Source organism: Sander vitreus, chromosome 17 (assembly GCF_031162955.1).
Source record: "Sander vitreus isolate 19-12246 chromosome 17, sanVit1, whole genome shotgun sequence".
Taxonomy (NCBI): Eukaryota; Metazoa; Chordata; class Actinopteri; order Perciformes; family Percidae; genus Sander; species Sander vitreus.
In genome coordinates, this window is record NC_135871.1 from 14438308 (window position 1) to 14455760 (window position 17453).

Below are 17453 nucleotides of genomic sequence, written 5' to 3' on the forward strand. Positions count from 1 at the left end.
ATAGATCCAAAGTTTTACTGAGTAGAGCAGCCTTTCTCAACCAGGGTGCCATAGCACCCTGTGGTGCTTTCTGGCTTCATCTGGGGTGCCTCTAAATCAGAGCATGTGATCAGCGCAGGGAGTATTTTGGATGAAGTGCAGAGCAGATTTTTAAAAAGTTGGAGCGTTACCTTATCTCCCACACCATCTCGCTCCAATTTCGCTCTGGACCCCCCCGCACGCCATGAGTTTACAGCATGCCTGAGCCTGTCTCTGTGTTACTGCAGCGGCAGCCTACATGCAGATGAACAGCACCCGCCTTCCCTCCCTCCAAGCCACTAGTACACATTAACCCGGGAGCACCGGGCACTGGCAGCATGGATGGTGGGTGCAGTTCATCTGATAAATACAACGCAGTAATAATAAAAACAATTTAAAGACAAAAAAAAACAAACATAAACCAGGTATGAGAAATATAGAATAAATATTAGGCTATTATATATTCTGAGTCACTCACTAAACTGATCCGGGTTGTGCGAGTCACTTGAGTCAGTATTGCTAGCTTGCAATGTTTCGGACTGTCTGCTCGACCTAATTGCATTTAGACATACTACATTTATACACCAAAACCTACAGTAAGCCTAGCTAGGCTACATGCAGAATATTGTATGTTATTTCAGAAGTGAAAGAATGGCTTTTGTTTTGGATTTGCTTTACCCTGAGCTCGAGGAGAGACTTCACTCGCTCGTCTGCTACAGATCCACTTATAGCTGGTTGGTTCTCACGCTCACGCGAGAACTCATGAATCATCGACAACTCATGAGTTCTGGAGTTAGTCCCATGGTCTGCAAGCTTGTTGTTTCCATGTTTCCAGCTCTGAGTCTGCCGGTCGGGAAGTTCCTATAACCTGTCTCGGACTGTCTTTCTGCTCACTCAGTTGCTTGAGTTGACTTGTGGAGTTGTGGTTGCCTACGAAATTGTAAGTTATAAAGCTTTTGGCAGCTAAAATGGCTAGGACTAGTTGTAGCTAATGTTGCAAGAGGTTTGTGTGTGGCGCTGTTATCATTTTAGATTGAATTGTAAGGACTCAACTGATCCGAGTTAATGATACTAGAGACTCGCGATTCATGAGTCAGTTTAAAGACTCGGGTGAAATAATAACAATGATGTTACAAAAAGGTGACATTAATTAAAGCAAAATCATAAACTAAGCACACACACACTTTGTGTGTGTGTGTGTGTGTGTGTGTGTGTGTGTGTGTGTGTGTGTTGGCCGTCAGAGTGTTAATTTTTTTAGACTGGGGTGAATTAAGCTTTTACATATCTTTAAAGGGTGCCCTGACTGGAAAAGGGTTGAGAAACGCTTGAGTATAGGAAGGACATATGCTCTCTCTCACTCACTCACTCACTCACTCACTCACTCACTCTCACACACACACACACACACACACATAGAAATCATGTAGAGAATACTATTTCTTGCTAATTGGCTGCAGTAGAGACGGTGCCTTGCTCGTTCTGTGATGGTCCAGTTTTGGCAGCACACATACCTTCACTTAAGACACCTCCAGTGTTCTTCACAAAGAAAGTGAAACCACATGTATCTTCATCAGAGTTCCAGCTATACTCATTTCAAATAACCTGAAAAAGAACTCAAGGTCCAAGAAACAATTATTTTAATTCACCATGAGAAACAAAAATAGCTTACCATCTTGTCCCTCAAGAATATTTCTAGAGAAAACTTGCTCATTACAGGATTTATTGTGTTTGTGTCTTTTAATTTTGGAGGACGAGTGCATTTAAAACAACCATACAATTATTTTTAGACATGTAGAGATGTTCTTGTTTAAAAAAGAGTTTCTGTGTAACCTTGACTTCCTAAAAGTTGCTGATAATAATTATATACTGTAAGTATTAAAATGACTTGGGGACAAGTCTCACATGACTCAGCGTGAAAACATACAGGAACAGGAAATGCTCTGCTTTTGATTTTTCTTTTAGACCAGACTTCTGACTCCAAAGTACAACTAACTACAGTATAACAGAATAGGCAAGTGAATTTCTAATGTGTGTCCATGAACATGTTGCACTGCCTTGATAGTACTGAAAATAAATAATGGGAACTAAAAATAATCAGGATTATTTTCTGTATGAGGCTACTTTTAAAGGATCAGGTTGGGGTTATTTTTCTCATTGTCAACTAATTCTGTGAAAAGACCAAAAGCTATAGTCAACTTCAACTCTTACAACTTTCAGACTTGAAACTCAGACTCAGCACCAAGCCCATTGGTTCCTAGTGAAGACGTACATCTTCAAAAAGGGGTCATAAATATATAATTTTACTATTAAAAATGGCTCCAAAACAGCTGGGCACTAGTTCTTAGCAAGTGTGACTCAACAGAAGTGCATTTGTCAGAGGAATATTTTCAGCTGCAGGCGGTTACACATTTGTTGCTGCATTTACGGACAGTGCATATCGGATTGACTCAAAATAATGGTAATGTTACTATTTTATTGTGAAGAGTATCTGGATTAAAACAAGAGCATATGTTACAGTTGTTGGAGCAGAACTGCATCCCAACAGCATCACAGGTTGGTTCTGGTAACCAGCTTTATAAGATTTGACTGAATAAGGCTTCTAGAATAGTACATCTGATTGTTTATTTGAAATTGTGAATGAGAGGTTTATACTGTAGACTGTTTGGTTTAGAGCGATATTCGTCAGGGTCCTGCATCACCGTGTCTGGGTTCTAATTTGAAATAATGACCTTCTCGCTCTATATTATCCCTTACATAGATGGGATGCAAATTAATTCAAGCAGACCCTTGTCCTTGGCCTGCAAGCTGTAGCCACCCATTTAGCTATCGCTGACAAAAGTTTGTTGTTTGTAGAGTTGTTGAGGCTTCTCTGTTGCAAACTATCCAGTATGACTTGCCTTTGGCAGGAGGGTTCTCTGCATCACCAATATGCTTGGCCAGTAAGTGGTATTTGAGACTCAACGTACTCTGGTGGTAACTTAGTTCACATCGACAGTACATGCAACTAAATTTAGACTTGTCAAGAGAACGATCTGGAAGGGCTTTGAAACTGAACGTGCCATTCAAAAGAGCCTTTTCTTTATCCATTTCTGCTCATGGAGCTTTATTTCTGCTAGCCTTCACAGGCCCAACTCACAAAACCCGAATGTGTTAATCGGCCGTTAAAAACATTAGTGGCGTTAAAAGGAATTTGCGTTAATTTAATGTAATCATCAGTAGACATTCAGTATAGCCACGTATATCTGCAGAAACTAAATCTCCAGTCTGCAATATAACTAAGAAAATTAGACATAAGGCGCAATATACGTTTGTGTGTGTGTGTGTGTGTGTGTGTGTGTGTGTGTGTGTGTGTGTGTGTGTGTGTGTGTGTGTGTGTGTGTGTGTGTGTCATCTGCAGGTGGTTTTTGTAGATACTATTGTGATCTCCAGTTAAAGGAATCTATTATCTACAGTGAGGTGTTAGTCATCTCCACAGCAGTCTAGAAACAAGCATTATGTTATTCTATTCACTCAGCAAAAGCCAGTCTTCAGTATGCACACCACTTTTCACTTAATAGCTGTATTTACTTTCAGACTAATGTTTGTCTCTCACCCTGTGCTCATGTCGGTGATAGTGTGTGCTGTTTTTTTGTCTCCTTACACCTTTTAAACACTCTTTCAGTTTTGGTTCCAACAACGAGACAGCTGCCAGACAACATGCTGCCTTGTTTATTTTTTATTTTTAAAGATTATTTGGGCATTTTAGGCCTTTATTTTTATAGCACAGCTGAAGACATGAAAGGGGAGAGAGAGGGTGAACCTCTATATATGGATGAGCTACCCAGGCGACCATGCTGCCTTATTTTATTTTATTGCGAATGCTACGTGTTTCTAAATCTACTAATCTAACCTGAGCTATGTCATCTACATACGAAAAAAACACTTTTAAATATACGGGACTCATGCCGTCTCACTGAAAGTTTCACTCCTGATCCAAACTGGCTCAGCAAGATTGTGAGGAGAGCCGGCAATAACAACAACAACGGATGCGCTAGCAACAGGTCATGAAGAAGGACTAGAGGTAAACGGGCAGGCATCAGAAACAGGCTGAGGAACAGGGCACACCGCACACCACTGCCCAGCATCCTACAAGCTAACGTCCAGTCAATAGAAAACAAGCTAGACGAGCTCAGAGCCAGAATTAAATACCAGAGGGACGGCAACATCATCTGCCTCACTGAGACATGGCTGACACCCACGATACCAGACCATGCAATTCAACCAGCAGATCTCCTCTCAGTTCACCACATGGACAGAACGAGAGAGTCCAGAAAGTTGAGGGGAGGTGGAGTATGTCTCATGGTGAACAACTACTGGTGTGACAGCAGGAACGTCCATCATCTCACACATTCCTGCTCACCCAACCTTGAGGTCCTGACAATCAAATGCCCCCCGTTTTACCTTCCTCGGGAGTTTACCTTAGTTATCATCAGTGCCTTTTATATCCCACCACAAGCAAACACTGACACTGCTCTGTCTAAACTACATGAGGCTCTCGTTAACCACCAGGCTGAACTGACCAATCAGAGGCCACCTTACAGGACGCTCTAGACCGCAAAGACTGGGACATGTTCAAGACGATATCAACATGTTTACCCGCTATTATGACATCTATTGTGTTGTATATTACTATTTTTATGGATTTTATTGTTGATATTATTGTTTTTATTGAGACGGAACAGGTACACAATGAATTTCACTGCACATTGTACAGTTTATGATTGTGTATGTGACAACAACAAAAAAAATTGTTTCATAGAAATAGGTGGAACTTTTATCCTGATGACCTTGCTGGTGTGTTAGTGAGAGATAAGACCAGTTATAGTGCTACATCTCAGCATGCGGTCTAAGTAGTGGAGAGGTTTTTTGTTAACAGAAAAAAATTCTGAAAATGTCACCCAAGTCTGAAACAAATAAATGTTATCATCTTGTGTCAATTCATTCGTCTGAACCTGTGTAAGTGAGGAATTGAAGCACAACTTTATTTCTGAGACATGGAGGCAATTCAGTTTATTAAAGGACAGTGTTCTATAAGGTATGCTAAGGTTTCCTTTTCAGGAGTTTAGAAATGTAAAAAAACTGTGAATACTTGAATAAATACACTGGCACATTTGAAGAGTGTAGAGTTTAAACATGTGAATATACTTTAACAGTGTTACAGAAAAGCACGGATTTCTGCAGAGTGCAGTGTGTTCTAAGTTGGACCGTAGAAATATCTGATCCCTTGAGAAAAGTTCCCTCATGCTTTTGTGCCTCCTTTCTATAAGGATTTAATTTCAAGTATCATCTAAAGTATGCTTTTCCATGGCAGTATGTTTCAAAGGACTCGGTTATGGAGACTTAACAGACATCACCCTTTTTTACCGCCAAAAGAAATGTTTGCAAGGGTGCCTGGAAGAGGTCAGGGAAATATCGAACAGCCGTCTGCTAAAACAGGAGTGTGTCGGGTGAATGCCATGTGGAAATTCCACTTCATCCCTCTGCTCATATTGAAATTCAGGTGACAAATAATTGAGAGATGTAACAGTTGTCTTTCAAATGATTTTTCCTCCCACCCATCAGGAATCACAGTGTCTCTAGCATAACGGTGTCCAATTGGCTGTTTACAATACTGGAAAACAAGTGGCATTTCTGTAACAAAGCAGTTCTTATCTATAAATAATATCTGCTAAACCCAGTGGTCCTTTTTATTTTAACAAAGAATGAAGTGGGCTAAACGCTTGCATCCCGAGAACTGAAGACTGTCATGGCAGCAGAGCCTAATCAAGGCCTTACTGTAGAAGTGTATTTGCATACCAACAAGCACTTGAAAAGAAGTCTTCTGTAAATAACTTACAAGGAATAAAATCTGAGGAATGCATATGGCCACACAGCTTATTGTTCAAGCTGACAGGGATATCATAAGCTAACTGGTCAATTATTCATCCTTTTATCTGGTACTCATTAGCTTAGAAATGTAGTCTTCCTTAATAAATTATCTAGCCCGCGTGCTGCAGCGGTGCAGACTTTGAATAATGTAATGGCTCGCACCAACTTCATGCATTTGTGATAAACATATTTAAGAGAGTGTGCAAACATTACAACAATTACATATTCAAAGTGATTGCCTCAGCCAAATTAAAATAACCTTTTGTCACCCCACACATCACATTTTTGATTAGGCCAATTAAAACTCAAGTGTTTTCAACTGTGCTCCTTCGCCTCCTCGATCTACACCTTTTTGGTCTTTAGTTGTGTGACAATTCATTTTTAATGGTTAATCTGCCCTTATAGTACATGCGGTTTTGTTTTTCTATGCGTTTGAGGATCAAAATTGTTCTATGAGAACACAAAAGTATTTGTATCTCTTGCAAAGACAAACATATGTCAGGCAGAACTTGACCTGATTCTTTCCCACACTGTTAATTGTACGCTGCTTTCAACACATCTGAAAAGAATTGTTGTTTGCCCAATAAAGGTAGTGAATTGTTTCTAGGCCAATATTGTTTGCATTGTATTGTGTGGTTATTTTATATTGTTATCCCATTTTGCAACTGCAACTCATATTGGCCTTTATGTACCTGAGGAAGATTTCACACAAATAATCTAATGTTATATAAAACAAATGTGTAAATGGAATAAATATATCCTCAACTAAGCCACAAAAGCAGTTTGTAGCATCCAAATGAGTCCACAGAGATGCATGTTAAATGTATGAATAGCTTGCCTTTGAAATATGGCAGTTCATTCAAAATGTGTGAACATGATCTAATGTTACGGTATCAATAGTATCTGATTTGCAAAGTAATTTAGGTTTACTCTTTTGCATATAAGAAATCATCTGTGAAGACGTTTGCTGCAATTAGAAGAAACTCGTATTTGTTTATCCATCCATCCATCTATTCTTATCCTGTGCAGGATGCAGGTTGGAGTATTGGAGCCCTGCATAAGTTCCGTTCTCTCAACATATTCCCACCTACCAGCAGTTTACCTAACCTGGATGTTTTCTGAATGTGGGAGGAAACTGGACCATCTGGAAGAAAACTCAAACAATTTGTGTGTCAACAACATTTAAGCACTCAATGCAATGAAACATGGAGATTGCACCAGAAGGTGCTCCATTAAATATTTGATTATTCCTCTTGCAGCTTGTCAAAGATTATACAAATAACAAAACCTCATTAATTTTCATCTGTGACTGTTATTTTGAAAATAACGGTCACAATTGGCAGCAACAGTGTTTAGCGGTGTAGCCTGCCTTAAAATGTTTCAAAATTGACATTAGCAGCCTGTTAATAATCATACACTAGATTTTTTTTACTGCATTATACAACATCCTTTTGTACTTCAATACAGTCATGTCTAACAATGCTCAACTCTGGTGACAGAATGTAAATATTTCATTTCATGAAGCCAGTTTCTCAAGAAGCAAAATACCTCCCGCAGTGCAGCTGCTCAAAACACTATTAATTTATAGATTTGAAACCCCACCAATGCTTCCTCTATCTGATATTATACCTTTCAGAGTTGTGCACATCTTAGTGCATTTCTCAAGTCCCTGTCTGAATATTGCTTGCATGCTAGATCACCCTCATCTTCTTGCCAAGAGAGGAAGCGCATGTATATGAATCAAGGAAAGAAGACATAGAAAATCGTGTAAAATTTCTGGTTATACGTTTTCTGACACACCCTACTTATCATCTGCTTTCTGCTGTTATTTTTCAGGGTGTGTGTGAGAAATTTCTACAACTATAACATCTGCAGTAGCTGCTAGATTAGGATTTTTATTTTTCGACAGTGATCTACACATTCCCTCAAATGCTTGTGTTTCAGCAGATATCACAAGTATTCCATCAGACATTTACTCTCAACATATTTTCAAATCGTTTACGCATCATGGGGTGTTTTATCATCACTTATCTCTCTGTGTTCTGTAGGCCACTGTGAGCTTGTAATGCATCTGGATGTGTTGCTGCAATGTCATGGTCCATTTTCACCTCTGGCCTAATGATGTCTCCCTCTATGTCTACACGTTTAGTGATGCTGAGGACTGGTTCTGTGAGTGCCCCCCGCTCTACACAGGCCGGCTGTGCCAGTTCAACGCTTGTGAGCGCAACCCCTGCGGTCATGGAGCCACATGCATCCCAAAGTCACCATTGGAGGCCGTATGTCTCTGCCCCTATGGAAGACAAGGTCTACTGTGTGATGAACGTAAGTGTTGCAAATAATGGCTCCACACAAATCAATGCCGCATAGATTTAGCAGCTTTACTAAAAAGCTGCCCTGGGCATTTGGTCAAATGAGAGCCTCTTGTTAAATAAAGGGATCATTGAAACTAAATTATGCTAAAAAGGCAAAAACGTCTTCCTCTAGCAAGAAACTCATGGCAGCTTTACTGAATGTTCCAAAAAACTCTTATAGTTCACAATATTTTATTTCCTAACAACTGCAATTCCAGCAGTGTGACTCAAAGCAACTTTTCTTAAGAACTTTTTTCTTAAAATGTCAGGCTACTGCTGTACAGCAGGGTGTTGATGTGTTCTCACATTACAAGCAATGTTAATAAGATAGCTTGCTGTTACTTCTGCCTGTGTGTTGACCAGTTCATCATAGGCTACCTTTTAACACAATACGCTAACAACTTTCTTTTTCTGTCATCTCATACATCTCCACAGCCATAAAAAAGTGATTTTACTGGCTAAGCAACACTAGTGATAATTTCTGAGCTGTTAGCGTTTTGACTCTTCCTCAGTTTATAATAGTCATGCAATTATCTACAGTAGTAAGATATCAGTGATGGGCTCTGTGCTGTTATTGTATTGAAACAAAAACTGGTGTTATATATAGTCTCCCCTTGAGCAAGACATTTAAAATGCACAGCTACAAACTGCAGTCATTGAAGGACCACTGGGACATCTGATTAACAGAATGGATTTCAATAAATATTGTTGTGTTTGACTGTAAAAACGCTAATGTCATTGGGTCGGTCCAACATTCTGGTCCAGACTGAAATATCTCAAGAACGTTTGGATAGATTGCCATGAAATTCTGTTCAGACATCCCCAGAGGATGAGTCCCTCTGACTTTAGTGATCCCAAGACTTTTCCTCTAGCACCATAAACGCTCAACATGTTTATTTTTGTCCAATACTGTGGTTAATGACCAAATACATGCAAAACGGACATTCCCATTTGTGTTTAATGCTAATTAACAATTGTTAGCATGCTAACATGCTAAACAAAGATGGTGACAATGGTACACATACATACCTGCTTAAACATCAGTATGTTATCATTGTCACTGTAACATTAGCATTTGGACAGAGCAGTTGTTAACTCAAAATTGTAATAAAAAAATTAAAAAAAAAGGCAGTCACCAAAAGCTAATAATTCAGCATGACCAAGAAGTGACTGTTTTAATTGTCCATGCTATGCAAACAGTAATGCCATTAGAGATAGGCTTCACAGATTGTGGTTCTCAGAAACAAAGGGTTTTGCTTGACTAAACTGACAGTAGGAGCAGCAGGGTGCTTGGCATACAAGTTGCTCAGCCATGCCACAGACTCAGCACACATCCCAAACCCAGTCATCTAACCTTCCAGTGTCAAACTAAGTATATATATATATATATATATATATATATATATATATATATATATATATATATATGGCTGACGTTTGAATTTTAATCCTGATAACATCAGACACGATTAGGGTCAAATCTGATCACTCCTAAGGTCCCCTGCCTCTCTGGGCTTTTTGTTATACTTTTCATCATGTGGTACCCTTAGCAAACTACTGTCAGTGATAGCAAGATAGCTGTCTTTTTTTTCTCTGTTTGAGAAAAAGCTAAAGTTGTTTGTCCAGCAGGAAACATGAAAGAGCTAAATATTTTCTCTAAATAGAAGATTTTCAGTTCTTGGTTCCCATGTGCACTTTAATAGGTAAGGTTGGTCTATGAACAAACAGGAAAGGGAAGACTAGGAAGTGCTATTGATGCTGGAATGCCTGAAGAGTTGAGGTCATGAAAAATTAATAGATATTTAAAATGACTTCACTCAGAATTCTTAATGGTCTACCTTTGTATACAAGTTGCCCATACCTCCTGTTAAAAATTCATGTTTAGAATTAATAGAGACTAAAACACTGAAGGCAATGCACCATGTGAACTATACAGTACTACTAGTACAGTACTACCACTTCTTGCTTCTCAAATCCAGTCATAGTTTACCCTGTTTGTTTTAAACATTAGCTTTGTTTGCAAATTGTTATGTTAACAATTTTAACGACTATGGTTGTCATTATAATTTTAAAATGTTTCCAGTCAAGTAAGGGTACTTTAAAGCTGTAGTAGGCATAACAAAAAGAATTTGAAGTAGAGTGAGCAGAGATGCAGCTCTCCCTCGCCCCTCTCTGTCTAGCCCCTCCCATCGGACGAGCAAGGGCATATGCAACTGCCTCATACAGTAACATCTACGAGTACTAATCATTCCTTTCATCCAGATGCCTTTATATAGTGGCAATTCTATTAGAATGACCATTCTGTATTCTTAATAAAGCCTTTAGCTTTAGTTAGGTCCATACACGTGAACATGAATTAGCTGCAGCCATTAGCTAGGGTTAGCCAACCCTAGCTCACAGTTGCTAATGTAGTTCCTCTATGTACTATATCTAATAGTTTAGCCTTGAATTAGCTGCAGAGCCTTTGGCTATGGTAAACAGAACTTTCATCGAAGGGACATGTGCACGTGCTTCTGCATTTTAAGGACAGCCAATAGGAACGCTATATCTCTCTTTAATGACCTGTGATTGAGTCTCCCGTCACAGGCTTGATTTTCTAAACCTGAAAACAGAGCCAAGAGGAGGTGCAGAAGTCTAGTTTCTCTTAGACCATTTGAATTACAATATTCTGAAATATTATTATGAAATTTTTGCCCAACGTTGCCAAAAATAAAGTGCCTACCCCGGGTCTAAGGGCATTAAGCAAGAAAAAGTTTTGCAAGAAAAATAATACTTGGTTTAACCCATGTCTTACAATAAACAAATAAATAACAGCCAAGTGCAGACATACAGTTATGTAATGCAATCTTTTTTTAGTACATCATATTTTCATAGATATATTTCATACAATCCATTTTCAATGGTTTAACAGCTGTGCACTGTGCAGCACTTTTTCCGCATCAGCACCTCAGTTAAGTATTGATTTAGTGATGTTTCTGTTAACGTTGCATTGTGCCGAGATTGAAAAGAATATAATAGTATACTGTTTACAGTATCTCTAACTCAGCTTGCTCTGTGGCAGCCAAGCTGCACACCATATGCATGCAGCTTTTGTCAGAATACATTTCACAATCTGGTGCCGCTTGTCATTCTGTTTTTCTTCTGCCGCTCCTGTTGGTTTGCACCACATTACACAAATACCCAGCAAAGTGGAAATATGTGATATTATTTGACAGAGTGTGGTGAATAATCCATATATGGATGCATTTCATGGAGGCAATCCATAAGCTTCTTTGTTAATAGTATGTTAACCACTAGTTACCTTAACCAGCACTGAACCGTAATTACAAAGTGTTATGCAATGCTGAGTTTGCTTAAAGAAACTATGCATAGGAACAAATACTGTATACCAATAAACCTCAAGGATTTCTGTTTATATTCACACATCAACAATCCTATCACCTCCTACATCAAAAGAATGAATATGGACCTTTGTGAATTTGAATGAATGTTTTTCAGCTAACCCAAAGGTCTCTGATAGTAAAGTCAACCTTTTACACAGGCTTAGAGTTACTGTATGAGATTAAACCTGCCTGCAGATTCTAAAATATGGAGCTTTAGAGTATTTTAGTATCTGTTGAATAAGATGTACATAAGGTTTTGTTTAAAAAATTACAGGGAAATTGAGACCCAAATTGAATAAAAATGCAGTTGCAATGTTAGTTTTGTGAAACATATAATGTTCAGTGTTTGTGGAGACTGTCAGAGAGGTGTTGATTTAACTCCCTGTCCTTTCACTGTATACTTGTCCAATTTACAAACACAGGGTAAAAAAACCCTTGTAATATAATGAAACCTAATCTAGCAATATTGCAAACTGTGGCTTCAAGTTAAGATTTAGAAGTTTTCAGAACATTTCTGTGACAGTCTAAGCAAACATTTGAACAATATAACCCTCACAAAGTGTTTTCTTGGTTTGGTTCATTATAGTATGTCCACCGCTTGTACATAAGTAATATGACACAAATGCAAAGGCACTCAAATTAAGTTTATAAATAAATCAGTTTTGATAAGAAATTCTGAAATTCAAATATTATTCAATATAAAACAATTACTGACTAACAGAATAGTTTCATATCACATTTGTAATAATCACATTTTTTATTAATTCCTCGTCTTCTAAAATTTGCAAATATCAGTTTAGATCAGTTTGGACACTTAATTCTTTTGTACAGTTGGCTCAAGGGTAACTCATCCATGAACAGAGCACATAGTCTGGTATAAACACACTCAAGGTCATTTAATATTGTAGTAATGGCTGGCATATTGGTATCTGGTCTGAGCTTGTTATTGTTACTACAGGGCATAAAGACGATCATGTGTATGATCAATTCAAACACACACACCACATCTTAAAAATAAGCTGTAGCTTTACATGTAACACTCGGGCCATTCAGTGAAACAATAGGCAAATACAGCTCTACCAGACTAGAGATGATAACAGAAGCATTTCCAGCATTGAGCAGCTAAACAGAGCTGAGGGCAGTCACAGAGGGTAGCTCTGAACTCCTCTTAGCTATTGCCTGGGGCTGCAGAAGAATATGCAAGGTGTTTCCACTGAAGAAGAGCAGATTTGTGTTTAAATCCTCATTGCTGTGTGTAAAAAAATAAATAAAAGAACCGCAAAAAAACTTATTTTGAATGAGCGTGGGGAAATTTACATTGAGCCCCTAGTGTAAAATCAAGTAGATGGGTATGCTGGGATGGAATACCAGAGAGAGCATTACTGAATCAACGATGCATGCTGAATAAGTAAACTTGAGATTGTAATTGAATATCACTGGGATTATTGTACTACCCTTGCGAACATTGGGTATGAAGCGATGCATGCTTGCCAGAACACTTCTTAAACAGCTACTAATGAAAATAGAATAGGACTGAAGAGGTGATAGTGTTTGAAAACAGGTCATCATCTAATACCATTCAGAAAGGAAAATATCTCACTAACCCCTGGTATTTAATGTGTAGCAATAGTGCCATCTTTTGGTAACTTGTGAGGGAGATGATGAATTATCAGATCTGTTTAATTCATAACCACACAGACACAGAGTCCTACATCAGCCAACACTAGTCACATTTTAACACACATATGAACTAAATGAGTTGTGCATGTGTTTGTTTTGCAGCCATCACTATCACTCGTGCCAGATTCAGTGGAAGTGATGAGTTTGGTTACACTTCCTTCATGGCGTTTTCCTCCATCCCGAGCCTCAGTTTCTTCTACGAGTTCAAGATGAGGTTCACACTCGCCAATAATTCATCTGCTGTGAAAAACAACCTGATGCTGTTCGCTGGGCATAAAGGACAAGGTGAGCTCAATCTACACACTTGCACAGCAATTTAAAATCATTCTGACAGTCAAATGAAAAGAGAAAAACAACTTTGAGACGTCTCCTTCATTGGATTTCAGTTGTCAAACTTCATTAAGGATTTAAAAAGAAGTGTTTTGAGAGGTGTACTGTAATGTGCTATCTAATAGAGTTCCACTCCTCTGATATCCTGTAATCAAAAATATTCCCTAAGGATTTTCTTTCCTGGCAGATTTTGAGACATTAATGATGAAGTCTTCCTGCAGTCCAGTAATTAGTTGATATCCAGTTAAACTGTTATTGCTCTTGACTTTCAAAGGGAGCATGTTGGCATTGCTAGTATAAAAAAAAAAAAATTAAAAAAGCATCTCAAAAGTATCAGTGTTAATTGCATTAAACAGACTTTGAGGTGTAGGTGTGATGCTTTCAGCAGCCATCACTTTAAATTAGGATCTCCCTTCTGTAGGGTCAGATTTGGTAGCAGGTAACTGCCACCGTCATTGTCACCAGCATATTTCATCAAACGAAGAATAAAAAAAGAAAAAAAAAAGAAAAAGATCTTGTGGATCTTCTGCACTTGTTTCCTCTTGAGAGTAAAATGCATCAAGGTGCAGGCAAAACAAAACAATAGGAATATGAATAATGAAACACTTGTCAGGACAGAGAGAGAGCAGCACTCTTTGAAATGGTACAAATTCAAAGGCACAATATATAAACATGAAATACGAACCATTTGCATGATAATTGGTTTGATGAAGTGGCATCCTTAATTATTGGATGGCAGTGATCAAGTTACACAGAATTAAACAAGCAGAGAGGCAAATATGAAACAATATGAAAACTCATCTTAAAGGAGACAAATGTATTGTTCATTCTAAATGTTTGTTATAAATGTAGTGTTAATAATGTAAGCAGAATATTTTTAATATATGTCTTCTATAAAACTGTGTTTTCCAGGCAATGATGGTGATGACTTCCTCGTTTTGGGACTACGAAATGGCAGAGTTGTGCATAAATTCAACCTTGGATCAGGGTTAGCAGCTATAGTCAGTGATCAACTGAACCCCCAGGTCAACATTCACACCGTTACATTTGGAAGGTCAAAGCAAACAGGATGGCTAAAGGTGATTTGGTGGTTAGAAAAGTGTCATTTTTGTATTAAAAAAAGGTTACTGTAAATACATACTGTACTCATATACAGATGGGGGATACTTGAAAGGAAAGCCACCAGAACAGCTTAAATGCTCCAAACATCCAATAGATGTTACCATTTAAGGGGGTACCTCACTAATTCTGACTGTATTTGTATCTTTCTATTTCTTGTGAAAAAATGTACTCTTCAGTTGAACTGCTCAAGACCATGTCCATGCTGAGGCGATGACCTGTGATAAGTTGTCACAAGTAGAAATGGATTAATTTGTTTAGATTAGATTCAACTTTGTCACTGCACACAGCACCAGTGCAACAAAATACAGTTAAGCATCTAACCAGATAGTTCAAACAGTAGCAAAAGTGCAGATAGAGGCATTTTACGATTAACCAATGTAAAGAAGGAACAATTGACCAATGGTGTAGTATAGAAAGAGGGGATGTTACTGTGTTATACTGTTCTGAATGATATTCCCTCATTTCATCTCATCAAACCATTTAGCAACCCCTGTTTACACTCATTTATTCACCATTTTTCTTTAATTTGTCACCTGACTGTATACCAAACAAATTTTATATGTTGCACTGTGCAGTGCTCGAATTATCTTTTTGTCTTCAAGGGGGTCTCTACCTGCACCCTGCACAAAGCCTAACAAGGCTATACAATTAAATAGCCTAGGTGCAAGTGGCGCTTTTGCGCAGAATATGCGCACGGTAGGCCTAGGCTATAACTTGACACACGCACACAACAGACAGAGAGATTTATTTTTTTACAGAAATGGATTCCTTTTAATTAATTTCAACATATTATTAATTGTAATAGTCCATATTTCATTTCAATTTCGCAATACAAAGAAATAGACTAAACAATTTAGTCTGAGTGTCATTCTCAATTTCACAATGAAATAAAACGTAACTCATTTGAACCAGACCACCGTCTCAGATATCCTCAGTGTCAAACACAATAATGCATGTAGTCTTTAACTTATACACAGGGAAAATGCAGTAACTGGCAGAAATGAATAAAGCCATTGCACAGCCAAATGTTCTAGTCTTATAATGTACATGTAGTGATAACAACACCTGGGTGTTTAGTCGTCTCGTGTGTTGAACCGTGGAAATAAATAGACGAACAATTTTGGAATTTGCACTGAGATGTTGTCGGGAAGCCTATTCACTGAATATTCCGCCATCAGAGATTGCATTGTATTGCTGACAGGTGTTTCAAAAATATCTGGGAACTTTTCTGGAGCTCTGAATGGCAGATGATAGCTACAGATTTATTTATTTAAGATGTATTGGTGGTATTTACCTCAAAAGCACATTAAGCTAAAAGCAAGGTGACTTCTTCAGACTTGCGAGTGCTGTCAAATCGATTGTAGCCTATGCGGTTTGATCACATAGCCTAGTGGTCATGAGCGTAGGGTAGGCTCAGGTCTACGTCCCGTAGTAGCCTATATTTCAATTTAACGTCTTTAATGGTAAGAGACTGCACAGGGATGGATAATGAGCGTTGTTTAAGATTAAATTACAATGCCACATATGGCAGACACCTTCAGATATGAGAGACCCCCTCAGATTTTTGATTTTGTTGCTTTCATGGGAGCCAGTCCTCACTCTATGGAACATCGGCTCCCTCTGGCCCACTGGCACTGTGTACATACTATAGATCTATCCTGCCTGGTGGTGCTGGTGTAGGCAGGTGTTATAGTTTCTGTGAACACCATCAGGTTTTCTGCAAGTACCAACAAATCATTTTGATCCAGTGATCAGGAATCAGAATGTTTACATCATCTAAGTGTGGCTAAAGAATCTGCAGCAACAAGGAGATGCTATCGAGTCAGCAAGGTCTGTCTGTTCAAAAGCATGGGAGTATGGCAGCTACTGTGGCTAATAGGTGGACACATCCTGAATAACTCAGTGATCAATTCGGGGTCATACATTTTGGCAGATTTTTAAATAAACTGTGCTCCCACGCTGCCGCCTACAGATGTAAGACTCTAGCTTCAGTATTGACATTTTATTATGTCTTTCTCAGGTTGACGGACAACGTAACCGAACAGGATCATCTCCAGGGCCCCTGTTAGGCCTCAATGTTTTCAACCAGCTCTTTGTGGGTGGATATAATGAGTACACCCCTGAACTACTGCCACTTGGATCCAGGTTCCATCATGGCTTTCAGGGTAAGACTGCTACGGCTTTATTACTACCCAACACTACTGTCTGGAGTAAGAGCACTGGGGCTTGGAGTTTTTCCAAGGATCTCTGTGTCTTTGTAAGCAGAGGGGAAGGGGTGTAATGAAAAAGGGAGCTACAGGCTCGGACTGCTGTATGAGGGCAGAACAAAGCTTTGAGGTTGATTGTATCTGCACCCTTTAATCACTTCACACCTCCGTACAGTTTTGCATTGTGTGCAAATCCATTCCACTGCTGACAATTCACTTGAACAAGGGTGCCATAGAAATAATCTTTGTCATCATCATCATTTATGCTTTTTCTCAGGTGACCCCATGTAGGAATGTATTCTGGAGAGCATTCATTGTGCCCGCTAATGTACAGAGCTATGGCGCAAAATTGCCATAACCGTAATGATGACAACAGCTATGAATCTCATCATAACCATATTCAGTAGTCTTTGCACTACAGCAATGAAGCTTGTTATTCTAAAATGTCATGGCAG

General features: G+C 38.7%; 1 protein-coding gene across 1 annotated transcript in view; it reads left to right on the forward strand.

Annotated features, from left to right (window-relative positions):
• eys (EGF-like photoreceptor maintenance factor) overlaps positions 1-17453 on the forward strand; it is a 174603-nt gene that overhangs the window by 151771 nt on the left and 5379 nt on the right. Inside the window, exons 40-43 of the mRNA XM_078273744.1 lie at positions 8075-8247; positions 13442-13624; positions 14582-14748; positions 16812-16956. Of these exons, the coding sequence (XP_078129870.1) occupies positions 8075-8247; positions 13442-13624; positions 14582-14748; positions 16812-16956 (668 nt within the window). The remainder of the gene's footprint in view (positions 1-8074; positions 8248-13441; positions 13625-14581; positions 14749-16811; positions 16957-17453) is intronic.